Source organism: Mercenaria mercenaria, chromosome 8 (genome assembly GCF_021730395.1).
Source record: "Mercenaria mercenaria strain notata chromosome 8, MADL_Memer_1, whole genome shotgun sequence".
NCBI classification, from domain to species: Eukaryota; Metazoa; Mollusca; class Bivalvia; order Venerida; family Veneridae; genus Mercenaria; species Mercenaria mercenaria.
The window spans coordinates 30,746,000-30,761,035 of NC_069368.1; the positions used below are offsets into that span (position 1 = coordinate 30,746,000).

General features: G+C 34.6%; 1 protein-coding gene across 4 annotated transcripts in view; it reads left to right on the forward strand.

Annotated features, from left to right (window-relative positions):
* Positions 1-777: 777 nt before the first annotated feature.
* LOC123547132 (leucine-rich repeat serine/threonine-protein kinase 1-like) overlaps positions 778-15,036 on the forward strand; it is a 110,736-nt gene continuing 96,477 nt past the window's right edge. For 3 of the 4 annotated variants that reach the window (XM_053549668.1, XM_053549670.1, XM_053549671.1), the window contains exons 1-3: positions 778-896; positions 7,874-8,059; positions 8,461-8,718. In XM_053549668.1, coding sequence (XP_053405643.1) covers positions 8,030-8,059; positions 8,461-8,718 — 288 coding nt within the window. In that variant the 5' untranslated portion in view covers positions 778-896; positions 7,874-8,029. Of the gene's footprint in view, positions 897-1,071; positions 1,232-7,873; positions 8,060-8,460; positions 8,719-15,036 lie in introns of those variants that run through there. The other variant, XM_053549669.1, reaches the window with a different exon arrangement.

Here is a 15,036-nt window from a genome sequence, read left to right on the forward strand (position 1 = left end):
CCTTTTGGATTTAGAAAATCAGATTTCTTGGTTAAGTTTTGTGTTTAGGTCAGCTTTTCTCCTAAACTGTCAAAGCTATTGCTTTAGAACATGCAACACATGTTCAACATCAAAAGCTCACACTGTACAGCAAGAAACATAACTCCATTCCGCTTTTTGCAAGAATTATGGCCCTTTTAGTCTTAAAAATATCAGATTTCTTGGTTAAGTTTTGCGTTTAGATCAACTTTTCTCCTTTACGGTCAAAGCTATATATTGCTTTAAAACTTGGAGCAGTTATTCGCCATTAAAAGCTGTACAGCAAGTACCGTAACTCTACATTGCTTTATGCAAGAATTATGGCCCATTTTGGACTTAGAAATTGGGTAGGACAATATTTCTATACAGAGACAAAAAAATCAGATGAGCGTCTGCACCGGCAGGGTGGTACTTTTTTTTTTTTTTTTTTTTTTAAATAAAAAGTTAACTCATTCTTTAACCTTTTGATATGCAGTGTTTACTAGTTTTTTTGGCCTAACCCGGGTTACACATCTATTTTTATTTCAATTTTGGGCCACTTTATTTTCGTCATTTTACGTACGCTCACGAGTGCGTATTGCGTATGCCTGGCTACGCCCCTGAAAATTCACATTTTAATAAGTGCACTGTGTCATTTAGCATTGCCTTTTGCGAGATATTTAGCAACTATTCGATGATGTATGTATCTATTGACACAATAGATTTATTAATAAAATTTGCACAAGCGTTTCTGGACAGGGAACCAGATTAATACCGTGGAAGTACAGGATTTAGTGTTAACCTATCACGTGGTGCACGCGGAAGTAAAACAGACGATGAATTTTCAGGATTTGCACTGATTAATTATTGACTGCTTTGAATAATTGAATGGTTTCAAGGTATAGTTTGTATGAAATTGTTTTAATGAATGTTTTTTTTTTGCTTGGTAATGTGAAGTGGCTCTCAATTTTCTCTTTATATTTGAAAACGAAAGTAGTTCGACGTGTTTCGTAGAAACCGTAGCACTTGCGAAAGTGAAAGTAAAGTTTGCCCAGTCGGTATCTCATTATATCTTCATCTAAGCTGGTTTAAGTGTAACTTAATTATACTGATTATCCATAGCAATAAATGCGGTGGCTGGTATAAGATCTTGGTTTTTTATCTACTACCAACTGGATAGATAGATGTGTCTGTTCTTCTTGACAATACTGTATAATGTACAGCATAATAGTTGGTAAATAGCTATACATAGCGAATGTTTTCTGTTTCTATATGCCCCAACTCTAGTCAAAATAATTCGATGTCCTGATTGTTTTATATTTGTGACTGGCAATCTAAACATCATAACTTTGAAGGACCAAAATAATGGAGAATGAATCACAGTACACAGTCATGTAATTTAAAGCAGGGCTGTCGGTTTTTGCACTAATTTTATTCTATATCTATTGGAATTATCAAGAATTTGTGTAAGACAAATTCGAGTTTTTATAGTCAACCTCGGTTTGCTTTCGTCACTGCTATTGAACGTTGTGTTATGTTTCATGAGCATTTTTGAAGAGATGAATGATAAAGAAATGTGTGAAAATAGTTTAATTACTTATTTCAACATCAAATAAACAGCACAACACCGTCAAAATATTTGTCCGGCTACTGGTTTACCTCACGGGGAAAATAACTTCTTTTAGTGACCCCATTTGAGGCCCCATGGAACCCATATTTTATGTCACAACGCAATGCTGATTACAACATCGGATGCGGAAGGAGCTGAAGTTTGTGCAGTGTGGGTTTCATTTATTTCAAATATTTTTTTAAGGAATGATGGAGCTGAAATATGAAAATGTGTCTGGAAAAAGGTTCCCAACCAGTAGGTTTAAATCACCAGAAAATTTGTAATTTTGAATATTATTTGGTAATTTTTACAAAAATCAATTAGGAATTGAATCCCCTTTTGAGACATGTAAGTTTTAATACTTTTATTTGAATTTATGGCCAATTCTTGAAATAATCTGCATTTATTTAAATCTATAGCATGTAAAAGATCGGCAGCGATGAAAATTTCATCGGAAATTGCTTTCAACTATTTTGGTCTTTCGAGTGTTTGACGCGAGTAGGGATATTGCCCATATGCATAAAATATCTCGATATTTCCTAGGTTTGCGTCAAATTAGTTGGACCAAAGAACTATAAACACACAGAATGGCAACTGGCTGTAATCTCGCATGATCTCGTGTCAGAGCGTGAATCGGCGTTATCTTAGTAAAAACAAACATCGGCGAGCATGGACAGGTTATATTTGTCCTTTAGGAAACTGCGTACATTTAGAAAATGCTAGTTTCTCTAATGAATTTTAACAAATTAGATTAATGTGAAATAGTTTAAGCACAAAGTACACGTTTCTTGCCATCGAAAGAAGCGTGGTCATACAGTGATAATTAATTTACCAATAAATAATTGCTTTCGCATACAAAATGGCGCGTGGAGAAAGCGCCACTTCCGGTAAACGAGATCTCATTCAGTTATCACGGGATGTCGGCGAGATTTGCTCTATATGCCTTTCAAGTTGCCGATCTATTTATTTATAGCTCTTTGGTTGAACTAGCACCTACATTAAATAAATTTTGTATTGTATTGTATTCAGTAGTCCACAAAATGATCATCAATGTACCGTAGATACCCATGTATAATGCGCAGTTTTTTTACCCTCGGGACCACCCCCGAATCGTGGGTGCGCATAATACACAGGTATAGACAATTTTCCAACTTCAAAACAAGTTTGTTACCGATGTTCGCCATTTTGGTAAAGGGAAACTACTCCCCGCGCTTACTGTGTCCGCTAAAATCTAAGATTGCCGTTACGTTCCGTAAAAGATCGAATTGTTTATTTTTCTTTCAAACAAAATTAATTTCATATAAATTTAAAAGTATTTTGACGAAAGAAATGTTTACAAATCACAAAAATTATAATACTAATTAAAGATCGAGAATTATCTTTAACCGAGATCAAACTGTGAACAACATAATTGACACGAGGTGACATGTTAATTGCCGGTAAGTACTGGCTTTATGATCGTGACAAAAAGACTATCACACCTTTTGTTATCAGTTTGAATTGAGAAGCTCATGTCATTTTGAAAGATACCATTCCGAAATATTGAATCAGCTGCTATTTATTTATTCAAAATAGTGAATTAAAAAAGGTTAAAACAACAAATATAACAATAATTTACTGGTTTTATTTTCGAGAAAACAAAAATCGATAGTACCGTGAACCCGATGCTGCTCTCCGCCGCGGAGATAAAATTTATTACCGGTGTCGATGTAAACCCTACTTTCGTTTTCCATCCACCTCAAAATTGACCAAAATTTTTTTTTTTTTTTTTTTTTTTTTCCCCAGGATTTTGGACTAAGATCGGGGGTGCGCATTATTATAGGTTGGTGACGCATTAATAAACGAGTTGTATCTTACGGTATAAAACTTGCTCGGCAGTTTGTTGCTGGGGTTTTAGGCACATTTGTAAAGTGTTTATCACATTTGTGTATTTTTTAACAAGGACAAATTGCAAGTATGCAGCAAGACCAGAATGTGCAGGCCTGACATGTTAGGTCAGGAGGGTTAGGGCATGTTCAGAATGAAAAAAATTAAAATGTTTAGAATTTAAAGAATGTTTGTAGGAGCCATTCTAATATATATCAAGGACCAAAAATTTAGTGCTGAAACACCGTTCTTTCATTCTCTTTATTCAAAAATATATACAGTTGCTTTAGGGTTCTGCCGAGGCCTTGATATCGCGAGAATCTCACGTAAAAATGATAAATGTCTCACTAAAATTGGTATAGAAGAGTCATTTGCCGCGTTACGAAAATTTTGGGAACGAATGTGCTTATGGGATGACTGGAAATGAACACTGTATAATAAATTATATAGTCGTTCATTTTTCTTCTGTATCTGAATAGAAGAGTTTCCACCAAAAACATCATTTTGATAAACAATGAACAATTTTAAGCTTAGTTTCTGTATCTGCAGACAAGAAAAACATTGCGTGTAATGATTAACGGCCTAGTATTTCATGTCGCTTCATAAAAAAGCCCCATAGACCACACAAAACCGATGTTGTTAACCGATCCCCACCCACTGACTTGGCAGTTGAAATTGATAGTGTACTTGTTCGTGGACTGCTTAAAATCTGTTGACCATTTCGCATTAATTGTCTCCAACTAAAAATGAGTCACAAAATCAAACCACAAAGAGTGCAGAAAATTCAGATGAAACCAAAAAGGAAAGTGACTCCAAATTTCGGGAGAGTTGATTTATAGAGTATCAATGGTTTGACTACAATAAAGACTGCAATTTTAGTAATTAATGTTACTGTCTTATTTCAGTGAAATATGGTCAAAAGTTATTGTCCCCAAGATTTTGAAAATGTCCCCACATTTTTCACCCAGGGGACATGTGTCCCCAACATTTTTAGCTCATCTGACTTTTTGAAAAAAAATGATGAGTTATTGTCATCACTTGATCGGCGTCGGCGTTGCCTGGTTAAGTTTTATGTTTAGGTCAGCTTTTCTCCTAAACTATCAAAGCTATTGCTTTGAAACTTGGAACACTTGTTCACCATCATAAGTTGACCCTGTACAGCAAGAAGCATAACTCCATCCTGCTTTTTGCAAGATTTATGGCCCTTTTTGTACTTAGAAAATATCAGATTTCTTGGTTAAGTTTTATGTTTAGGTCAACTTTTCTTCTAAACTATCAAAGCTATTGCTTTGAAACTTGCAACACTTGTTCACCATCATAAGCTGACCCTGTACATCAAGAAACTTAATTCCATCCTGCTTTTTGCAATAATTATTGCCCCTTTTGGATTTTGAAAATCAGTTTTCTTGGTTAAGTTTTATGTTTAGGTCAGCTTTTCTCCTAAACTATCAAAGCTATTGCTTTAAAACTTGCAACAGTTTTTCACCATCATTAGTGGACGCTGTACTTCAAGAAACATAACTCTGTCCTGCTTTTTGCAAGAATGATGGCCCTTTTTAGACTTAGAAAATCATAGGTAGGACAATATTTCTATTATACAAAAAAAATCAGATGAGCGTCAGCACCCGCAAGCAGTGCTCTTGTTTATCCTTGGCAGAACCCTGGTTGCAAGAAAGCAGGGTTGGCGACTACCCACCCCTGGAGGGTAAACCCGCCCGGGAGAAAACTCGGGTTTTCCCAGGTTGGGCAATACTCCGAAAAATGAATGAAGTGGGCAATACTGGGCAGTAAGAAGTTTTTCTAATTTTTTTACCAAAATAGTTTAGTTTCTATGTTATAAAATGTGAGCTAATTCTTACATTAAGTTTTACTTACTTTGAAACCATTGGTGAAGTGATAGATCTACACTGACAGAACAGTTTTATTAACAAAATTATTATTTTTTTTACACAACATAATATTTTTTATGTGAAAGTAAACACCCTTCAACATTTATAGTTACAAATATATGAATTTATAAATGACACAGTATTACTTTGTATGTATAATCTACACACTGTCAGTGATCACATATTGAATGACCTCTCAAGGTCACAATTAGATTTTGCTTAACATATGGTAGTCTAACAGTCTCGTTCTTCTTTATCACGAAGTATTCTGTAACAGAACACAAGTTTTTTCGATCCCAAAACCAACACACTTTAAACATTTCATTTTATGAGCTTTCAGTCTCTCAATTATGGCACTTTAAACCACAGGGCCACAGTCTTTATATTTTGAAATCTTTTTATAATCATCTTCAGTTACATTAAAACAATTCCACACAGGTTCCTTAGGTTTCATGGTTATATGATAGAAATGACAATGTGATCTAAATTTGAAACTGATTTTCATGTGTAAAATGGCCAGATTTAAGTTGTTCACACTTGTACATGTAACTTTAATCCCCTAATCGTGCTCAATAATTGCTCAGTCATCATCATAATAATGTCTATTTAATATATTTTTATAGATATTATACTTTATAGCATTAGGCATGCAGGTGTCACTGCTATCACTATAGAGTTGTAATTCAGCTAAAGTGTTGAAATATGTATAATTGAAGTATGAACTGAAATATTATATTGCCCACTATTGCTCAGTAAAACCCGGATTTTCCCAGTATTACCCACTGGGCTGGGCAATATGCTTAAAACCCGGGTTTTTGCCAACCCTGCAAGAAAGTAATATAGTGACTGGACAGGGACAACTTAGTCTATTCAATGGCACTGGCATGGCTATGGTGGCACAAACTTTTTAACTGATCAAAAGGAAATGAAAAGTTTTAGTTGGGTAATGGCTCATGACCTGTACCAAAAATTCTGTCTTGAAATTTTTTGGGGCTTCTGGCAATGTTTCTGAATGGCCAGATGTGTTGATCTATTGAGTCTCCTAACCCTACCTGGGACTTACAGTTTGTCAGTGGTACATTCGTCAGTCAGTCTCTCCTAATATAACTTTAAAAGGACAAGAAATTTTTTCATGAAACATTGGTAGATAGCAATTTGGAGATATTATGTGCATCCATTCCGTTACTGCAAAACTTCATTTTATTAGGTCAATAAATGATCTTTAACCAATACTTAAAAAACATATAAACAGGAACTAGAGTAAATTTTCATGCCTTGTATTATATTAAGATGAAAATTTTCCTTTATACTTGTTAACCGGTATGCGTTATGATCTAATTCCACAGTTACTTCCAAGATTTTTTTCCCCATATCTTGATAAACTGATAACAGCTCTCAATATAAATTTTGTAATACCAGCTTTTATTCAGCGTAAGTGATATTTTGTAAGTGATACCGGTATTTCACGTATAAATGGTGTACAATGTATTTTGTATTGCTGTTTGAAACATTGGAATGATCAATTACAGGGTTTTTTCTTGCTGTTTTGGGAACATAGCTTATACCCCCAATTTTGACACGTAAATGTTTCAGATTGGGAAATATTTAGTCCCATAGGATATAGTAAGGATGTGTTTAAGCACTTTCTCATACACTTGTTTCACATTGTACAACCTCTTGAACATACTGCCATTACAAAATTGTCCATAATTTGGTCAATGTTTGTGCAATTTTGATGATTTTTTTTCAGAATGTAGATTGGGAATATTTGCACTCATTTTGGGAAAAAAACATACTTTTTGACATTGGGAATATAGCCCAATAACGGCTATAAAAACGGCCGAAAAAAAACCCTGAATTACTTATGAATTTTCTTAAAATATACCCAGTACCATTAAAAAATGTTGGATAAAATGTTAAGAATTTGATTGTTTGATAATAGTATTAGGTTTTGAACAAAATTTTAAGATCTGAGAAACACATAGGAGCATATACATGCTATTATAATTAAAACGTTGCATTTTGATGATAGTATAGCAATCAAGGAACTCATATTCCTATAGATGACATAGCTGTTTTTGATAAAAACCATGAAATTTCATACGAATGAAATTAAACAATTTTACAGTATTTGTTAGATTCTTAATGATATAATTATGATAATAGCTTTCAGTCAAAGTTAACATATAGAGGACAATGTCTTGTTTCAGTATTTCAATACTTTTAAAAATGCTGTCCAGAGCTAACTTAAACACCCTAAATTTCAATGTAAATATATCTTTATCAGTGAAGGAGGTTGTAGTTTCTTAATGGGAGTGTCAAAAATTTTTGTTCGATTACCTGTTATGAGATTTTAGCATAGTCCGGTTTGGATGGAAAGTCAGGTGCTCTACAAGCTTAACATTATTGATGGAAGAATGCTGATAAACCATACCAGACTACTTAATGGTATGAAATTTACCAACTGCAATTACCAGTCCACCACCTTTATGCAATTTTTTCTATTTCGTAGGAAACTTTCATGACATGCTGGTTGATCAGACAGAACAGTAACTGCGTTTGATGACCAAATCCTGCTGGAGAGTTAAGACATAACAAAACAGATTCCTGTTGAGTGGATGTGTTCAAGCACCTAATGTTTTATGACAATGAGCCAGAGTACATATAGATGCTGTTAACTAGATTGCTCAAGTTAAAGGTATTAAAAAGTGCAAACAATCATGTGATCAAAACAATCTGATATCTTGATAACTACCTGGAGCGCATGAGCTACAGTTGTTTTCAGGTATTCGATGTTTACAAGTGATTTTTGAATTACATTTCGAACACTTCGTAAGAGAAGTGTAAATATTTTGAGGAACATCGTTCTGACATAGACAGAAACAAAATGCTTGCAGTTGTTTTACCATAGATGTGTACAAATATTAGTGATAGCTTCTGGTATTTAGAGCACAGGAACAGTAGGACCTGTGGATTTTGTGTTCAGATATGTGATTAGCATACATATACTGTTATTAATTGATAAAAGTACAAGTGATTATGAAGGCTCATGCTGGGGTAGAAGGTACTGTAGCTCAAGTAAATTGTGTTCAATTCTAGAGAAAAGTACATTTGATAAGATCTGTCACAGACTCCATCATGGCTGAATGGTATGATGACCTTTTGACCTTCATCAATGAAGAGAATAAGGATGGGATCCTGTCCATGTTGCAGCGACTTCCGAATATTCCAGGCGCCATTGAGAGACTTCGTGAAGAATGTGCACCGCTTGTTATGGCGTCTTGTCGGAAAGGCTATACAGACGTGTTGCAGTTTCTGATAGAGAATGATATAGACATTAGTAACATAGACACACAGGTAAAGTATTATTTTGGGGTATTCTTGCCTTTACACTTTGTGGAAAGTCTTTATTAGGCATTTGTGTACATGTATTATTCAATACGGTTACTCCTCAAAAAGATTGGTGGTGATTATATTTGTACCACAGTGCATAGATTATGAAGATGCTCCATTTGGTTAAAGACCTACAAACAGATTTACATTGACTTACAGTTTAATGTTTTGAGTCACTGTCTGTTGTGTGTCATATTTCAGCAGATTTCTTGAAAACAGGCAACATTTTAAAATAATTGTTTCGGCAAATTATCAAAGTTGAAATTTTTTACGTGGCTTTATAAATTCTTTGATATTTTTTTTATTTTTACAGTAGAAAATAGTTCCATGCAGTCGCTGACATTTTTGACTAGTGAGCAGTCAAATTGATTTTATTCTGAATTTTAGCTCACCTGTCACAAAGTGACAAGGTGAGCTCTTGTGATCGCGCAGCGTCCGTCGTCTGTGCGTCCGTAAACTTTTGCTTGTGGCCACTCTAAGAGGTCACATTTTTCATGGGATCTTTATTAAAGTTGGTCAGAATGTTCATCTTGATGATATCATGGTCAAGTTCGAAACTGGGTCAAGTGCTGTCCAAAACTAGGTCAGTAGGTCTAAAAATAGAAAAACCTTGTGACCTCTCTAGAGGCCATACTTTTCAATGGATCTTCATGAAAGTTAGTCAGAATGTTCACCTTGATGATATCTAGGTCAAGTTCGAAACTGGGTCACATGCGGTCAAAAACTAGGTCAGTAGGTCAAATAATAAAAAAAAACTTGTGACCTCTCTAGAGGCCATATTTTTCATGGGATCTGTATGAAAGTTGGTCTGAATGTTCATCCTGATGATATCTAGATCAAGTTTGAAACTGGGTCAACTGCGGTCAAAAACTAGGTCAGTAGGTCGAAAAATAGAAAAACCTTTTGACTTCTAGAGGCCATATTTTTCAATGGATCTTTATGAAAATTAATCTGAATGTTCACCTTGATGATATCTAGCTAAAGTTTGAAACTTTATCACGTGCGGTCAAAAACTAGGTCAGTAGATATAAAAATAACAAAAACCTTGTGACCTCTCTAGAGGCCTTTTCATGAGATCTTCATGAAAATTGGTGAGAATGTTCATCTTGATGATATCTAGGTCAAGTTCAATACTGGGTCACGTGCCTTCAAAAACTAGGTCATTAGGTCAAATAATAAAACAACCTTGTGACCTCTCTAGAGGTCATATTTTTCAATGGATCTTCATGAAAATTGGTCAGAATTTTTATCTAGATGATATCTAGGTCAAGTTCAAAACTGGGTCACATGAGCTCAAAAACTAGGTCACTATGTCAAATAATAGAAAAAACGATGTCATACTCAGTTCAAAACTGGGTCATGTGGGGACAGGGGAGCGATTCAGGACCATCATGGTCCTCTTGTTTTTATGTACAGGTCTGTAACCAAATTCCAAAAAAAACATTGCTAGTTTTATCTTTTACTAGAGCAAAAGATAACAGTGATTTTAGTTGGAGATGTAGGAATCATTTTCTCACAATCATATATATATATATATATACTGTGTTCTTTCAGCATTTGGAATTGTTTTCATTAAGGTAGAGGGGCCCATAATGACAGTTGGCAATGTCTGTGTGATTAGGACTAAAAAAAAAATTCTTTGTTTCCGGTAACATGCTCAAAAAAATTAGGGTAGGTAGGTCGGAAACATTTTTTTTTTTTTGGATTTTTTTATTTTTTTATTAAGGGAGACTTTTCAGAAATTATTTTTGTGTCAGAAAATGAAGTCAATACAAATAAGGGGGTTATGCCTTTTGAGCATCAGGAAGTTGATTTCTAACATCACTGACCATGTTTAAAGCATAAAAAGTGCAGTTTGGCAACTTTTTGTCAAAAAGTTGAAAACATTTTTCTCCAAGGCCATAGAAACATTTAGGGTAGGTCGGGCTACCAGAAACAAACAATTTTTTTTTACGCCTTACGCATTTTCCATAGCAGTTAATCGGTAGGCATTTTTCAGATGTAAAGTAGCTCATTCAGAGCACTTTACTTCCCGCAACAACCTGAAAATGCTGCAGCTGCTTTAAAAGAATTAGGTCTACTACTTTAAGAAAAGTGATAACTGAAAAAGACATGTATTATTTTGCTTCAGTTACAGTCAGCCTGTCTGGTTCAAAACATTAACATTTGTGAGGAACTAAATTTTGTAGATATTATGATTGACTCGATCAATGAAATTAAACCTGAATGAATAAGCAAATTTTCCTTAGATCAAATTTTAAACATTTTATATTCCATGAATTTAAGTCTTTACAAAATAGAGGATTTTGTTGCTAGCATGAAATTTTTTTGCCAGTGAACTTGATAGACTTTACTGTAGATTGCTTCTCCTAGAAAATGCAAATCATCTGGTTTTGAGGTGGCCGGTTTGAAGTCAAGATGATATTTATTTTTGTTGTCTTATAAAATGATATAAAATGATATACTTTACACAATATGTTATTTGGTCCTCCAAAATGATTCATGTGGGGAAGTTCTCAGTTATTTACAGACTTGTATCTTACTAAGTGATCCAGGAATACTGTTTAGTTGAGTTGGCTGTTTGTTTATTTGGGTTTTACGGCGCACCAACACGGTATAGGTTATATGGCGCCAAACAGGACTACAAATTTTGGTTTCACATCTCATTTACATCGAAATAAAAACTTGAAGTATGGAATCAAAATTTGCAAACCTGCTGGAATCACAAAGTTACTGCAAAACCAAGTGTTAAGACATTATTAGTCGCCTCTTATGATCATGCAAGGGTGAGGCAGTGGTTCCAATTCTTTTCATACACAGATCGTCCCAGAACCACATGGGGCAGTTGAATTGGCTGCCATATATACATATATGTACATATAATTGACATATATAATGTTCAAAAACAGGCTTGAACCAAAAATGTAACAACCAAAAAACAAATGCGGATCATAGTTGTGCAGCTGCTCTTTGTTTTTATCAAGAAATAGACTGCCAGCAACTAGAAAACTACATATTAAATAGATTGGTACGAAAATGAAGTGCTTTTAGTTTTTTTACTGAAAAGCTATTCAGGAAATTGTGACTTGAAACTTAAAATGTTTGCCAGACTAATTATTGTAAGTGTTGGTCCTGCTTTTGTTTTGTTTTTTTTGTTAGATTTAATGTTGTACAGGCACAATAATAGTTCCTGCTGGTTCAATTTGCTTGAATAAGAAGAAGAACTTTCCAGCTTTTCTTGGGGTGCTCCTTCATGCAATATTTCAAGCATACGCAGGTAGCAGCCTTCTGTTGGCCAACTGGATGACTTCCTCACATGAAAGAGGACTTCACCTTAAGCTTCGTTCTAAACTGACTGCAATCAGAAGCAAGTGATTCAAAGTCAGTGACATTAACCCCTCACTCAACCACACCGTGTACATGTATGTAGTGTTGTTTAATACTATATTGTACCTTGATCGAGGCTATCTGGTCAGTTTGTTAAAATCAGTTGAATGGCTTTCAAAATCACTTTCATGAAATTTTTTAACTTTCGGAATTAGAGTTGATTGTGTTTAAAAGTTAGGTTCAAAGTCATTAAGGGTGTTGGTTTATCTTTCATATGATCATGATGATGTTCAAGGCCATCTGAGGTGACATCTCTTGTTTATTGTTGAATATGATAAATAACCCTTTAGCACCAGTATGATACTATAACTCAGAGACTAACTCACAGTTTCATCAGTTCATAGTATGGATATATATATAGTTTTGGTCAAAGCCACAGAATTGGCATTTCGTTCCCACTGAATTAAATGATTTGATAAAACGTGTGTTATATATAAATGCTGATTAGAAGCGGAAGTAATTAAGAATACCACTGATATTGAAGGACATCATTTATTGTTTGAATTGCGTTATCAGCCTTGATGATTTTGTTTACTTAAACGGTTTATCTTGTTATTATCTTGTTATTAAAGTAAAAGATAATACTTCAATATTTACCTCATAAGTTCAGAAGGGAGAACCAGTGAAATGGGTATAAGTTTTATTGGTATAAGTTTTATCCCCGCAATGAAGTTGTGTGCATGCAGTTTCATCCAGTGAGAAAGTATAATAAGATACCATCCACAGCATTTGTTTCACCGACACAGATTGATACATTTTATTCTATGGTAAACTTGTTTTTTTTTTTTATTTCATTAAATTGCTATTTATCCAGTCATTCAGTGAAGAGCTTTATATTGATTGTAGTACAAATACCAGTGCCCTCTCAATTTTGGGAAGTCGGGCCACTGGCCAGGGTCCTCTAGTTGATATTTTTTGTTATAAGGAAATATTTTTGTCTTTAAACCATTTGTAATTGTTTGTGGATACAGGAATGTGTAAAGTGTGTCTAAATCTCAACTCACAATAATTTCTATATAAAAATGTCTTTAGATAACCGTTGAATTAATTGTGTCTGTTTACAATATCATTTTTAGCTCCACTATTCGGAGAATAGGGGGGCTATATTACTCGCCCCGGCGTCGGCGTGACCCTTCTTGGTTCAAGTTTTTCGGCAACCCTTGTTTTTCTGTCATATCTTTGTTACTATTGCTTATATCTTACTGTAACTTCACATAAACATTGTCCAGTATACAAACAATGTATGTTTAGGGGCTGAGCCCATTATACCCAAGGTCAAGGTCACCAAGCTGTTATACTTATTTTTAAGGTTAAAGTTTTTCGGCAACCTTTGTTTTTCTCTCATATCTTTGTTAATATTGCTTATATCTTACTGTAACTTCACATTAACATTGTCCAGTACGCAAACAAAGTTTTTATAGGGGCTGAGCCCATTATACCTAAGGTCAAGGTCACCAAGGTGCTTTACTTGGGTTATTTTTAAGGTTAAAGTTTTTCGGCAACCTTTGTTTTTCTGTTATATCTTTGTTACTATTGCTTTTATCTTACTGTAACTTCACATAAACATTTTCCAGTATACAAACAATGTATATGTAGGGGCTGAGCCCATTATACCTAAGGTCAAGGTCACCAAGCTGTTATACTTAGGTTATTTTTATGGTTAAAGTTTTTTGGCAACCTTTGTTTTTCTGTCATATCTTTGTTAATATTGCTTATATCTTACTGTAACTTCACAAAAACATGGTCCATTATGCAAACAAAGTATGCGTAGGGGCTGAGCCCATTATACCCAAGGTCAAGGTCACCAAGGTCTTATAGTTAGGTTATTTTTAAGGTTAAAGTTTTTCGGCAACCTTTGTTTTTCTGTCATAACTTTGTTACTTTTGCTCATATCTTACTGTAAGTTCTCATAAACATTGTCCGGCATACAAACATAGTATATATGGGGGCTGGGCCCATTATACCCAAGGTCAAGGTCACAAAGGAGTTATACTAGGAATTATTTTCATGTTAAATTTTTTCGAAAGCTTTATTTATAGACATATCTTTGGTACTCTAAAAAATAATGACTTGAAATTAAAACTAATTGTTTATAATCATCATCTGCATGTGTGGTTACAGACCCCATAACTCTAATTGTATTTTTGACAGAATTATGCCCCTTTTGTACTTAAACTTTTTTTTGCAATCTTCGCTTTCTGGATATTACTTTAATGCAATATAAGATAAAGACTTGAAACTTAAAATGTATCTTTATCACCTGCGCATGGGTGGTAATTCCGCAAGCCTCATTACCGCCCAATGCGCAGATGCCCTTGGATATTTCTATCTGATACGTAAACACTTGACAGATATTATTAATATTATATCTTTTACTGTGGAAATTATAATTTTTTTGAAAAATCGAAAATACAGGAATTTACATTCCCAGGAAACAGCCGTTTTGGCCAAAAGCACGAAATTTCGTGCGGACGAAATTAAATGATTTCTCAGTATATGGCGACTTTCCAGCTTTAATGGTGGAGGAAGAACCCAGGTGCCCCTATGTGCATTGTTTCATCGCAAGAGGGCTGAGACCTGGGTAGAACCACCAACCTTCCATTTACAAGCCATCTGGATGGCTTCTGCACATGAAGAATTCAATGCCCCATTTGAGGCTTGAACCCACATCAATGAGGGGCAAGAGATTTGAAGTCAGTGGCCTTAACCACTCGGCCATGGAGGCCGCCCCCACTCCCACACTAATAACAAACAAAGTATATTTTGAAGTAATATATCAGAACTTGTACACTTAAAAAACCACTTTGGGTTGTTTTGATTAACAGATCTATGTTCAGTGACCTATTTTTAAATAAAACTATTTTCTCAACTTCCTGATTGGGAAGTATTTAATAG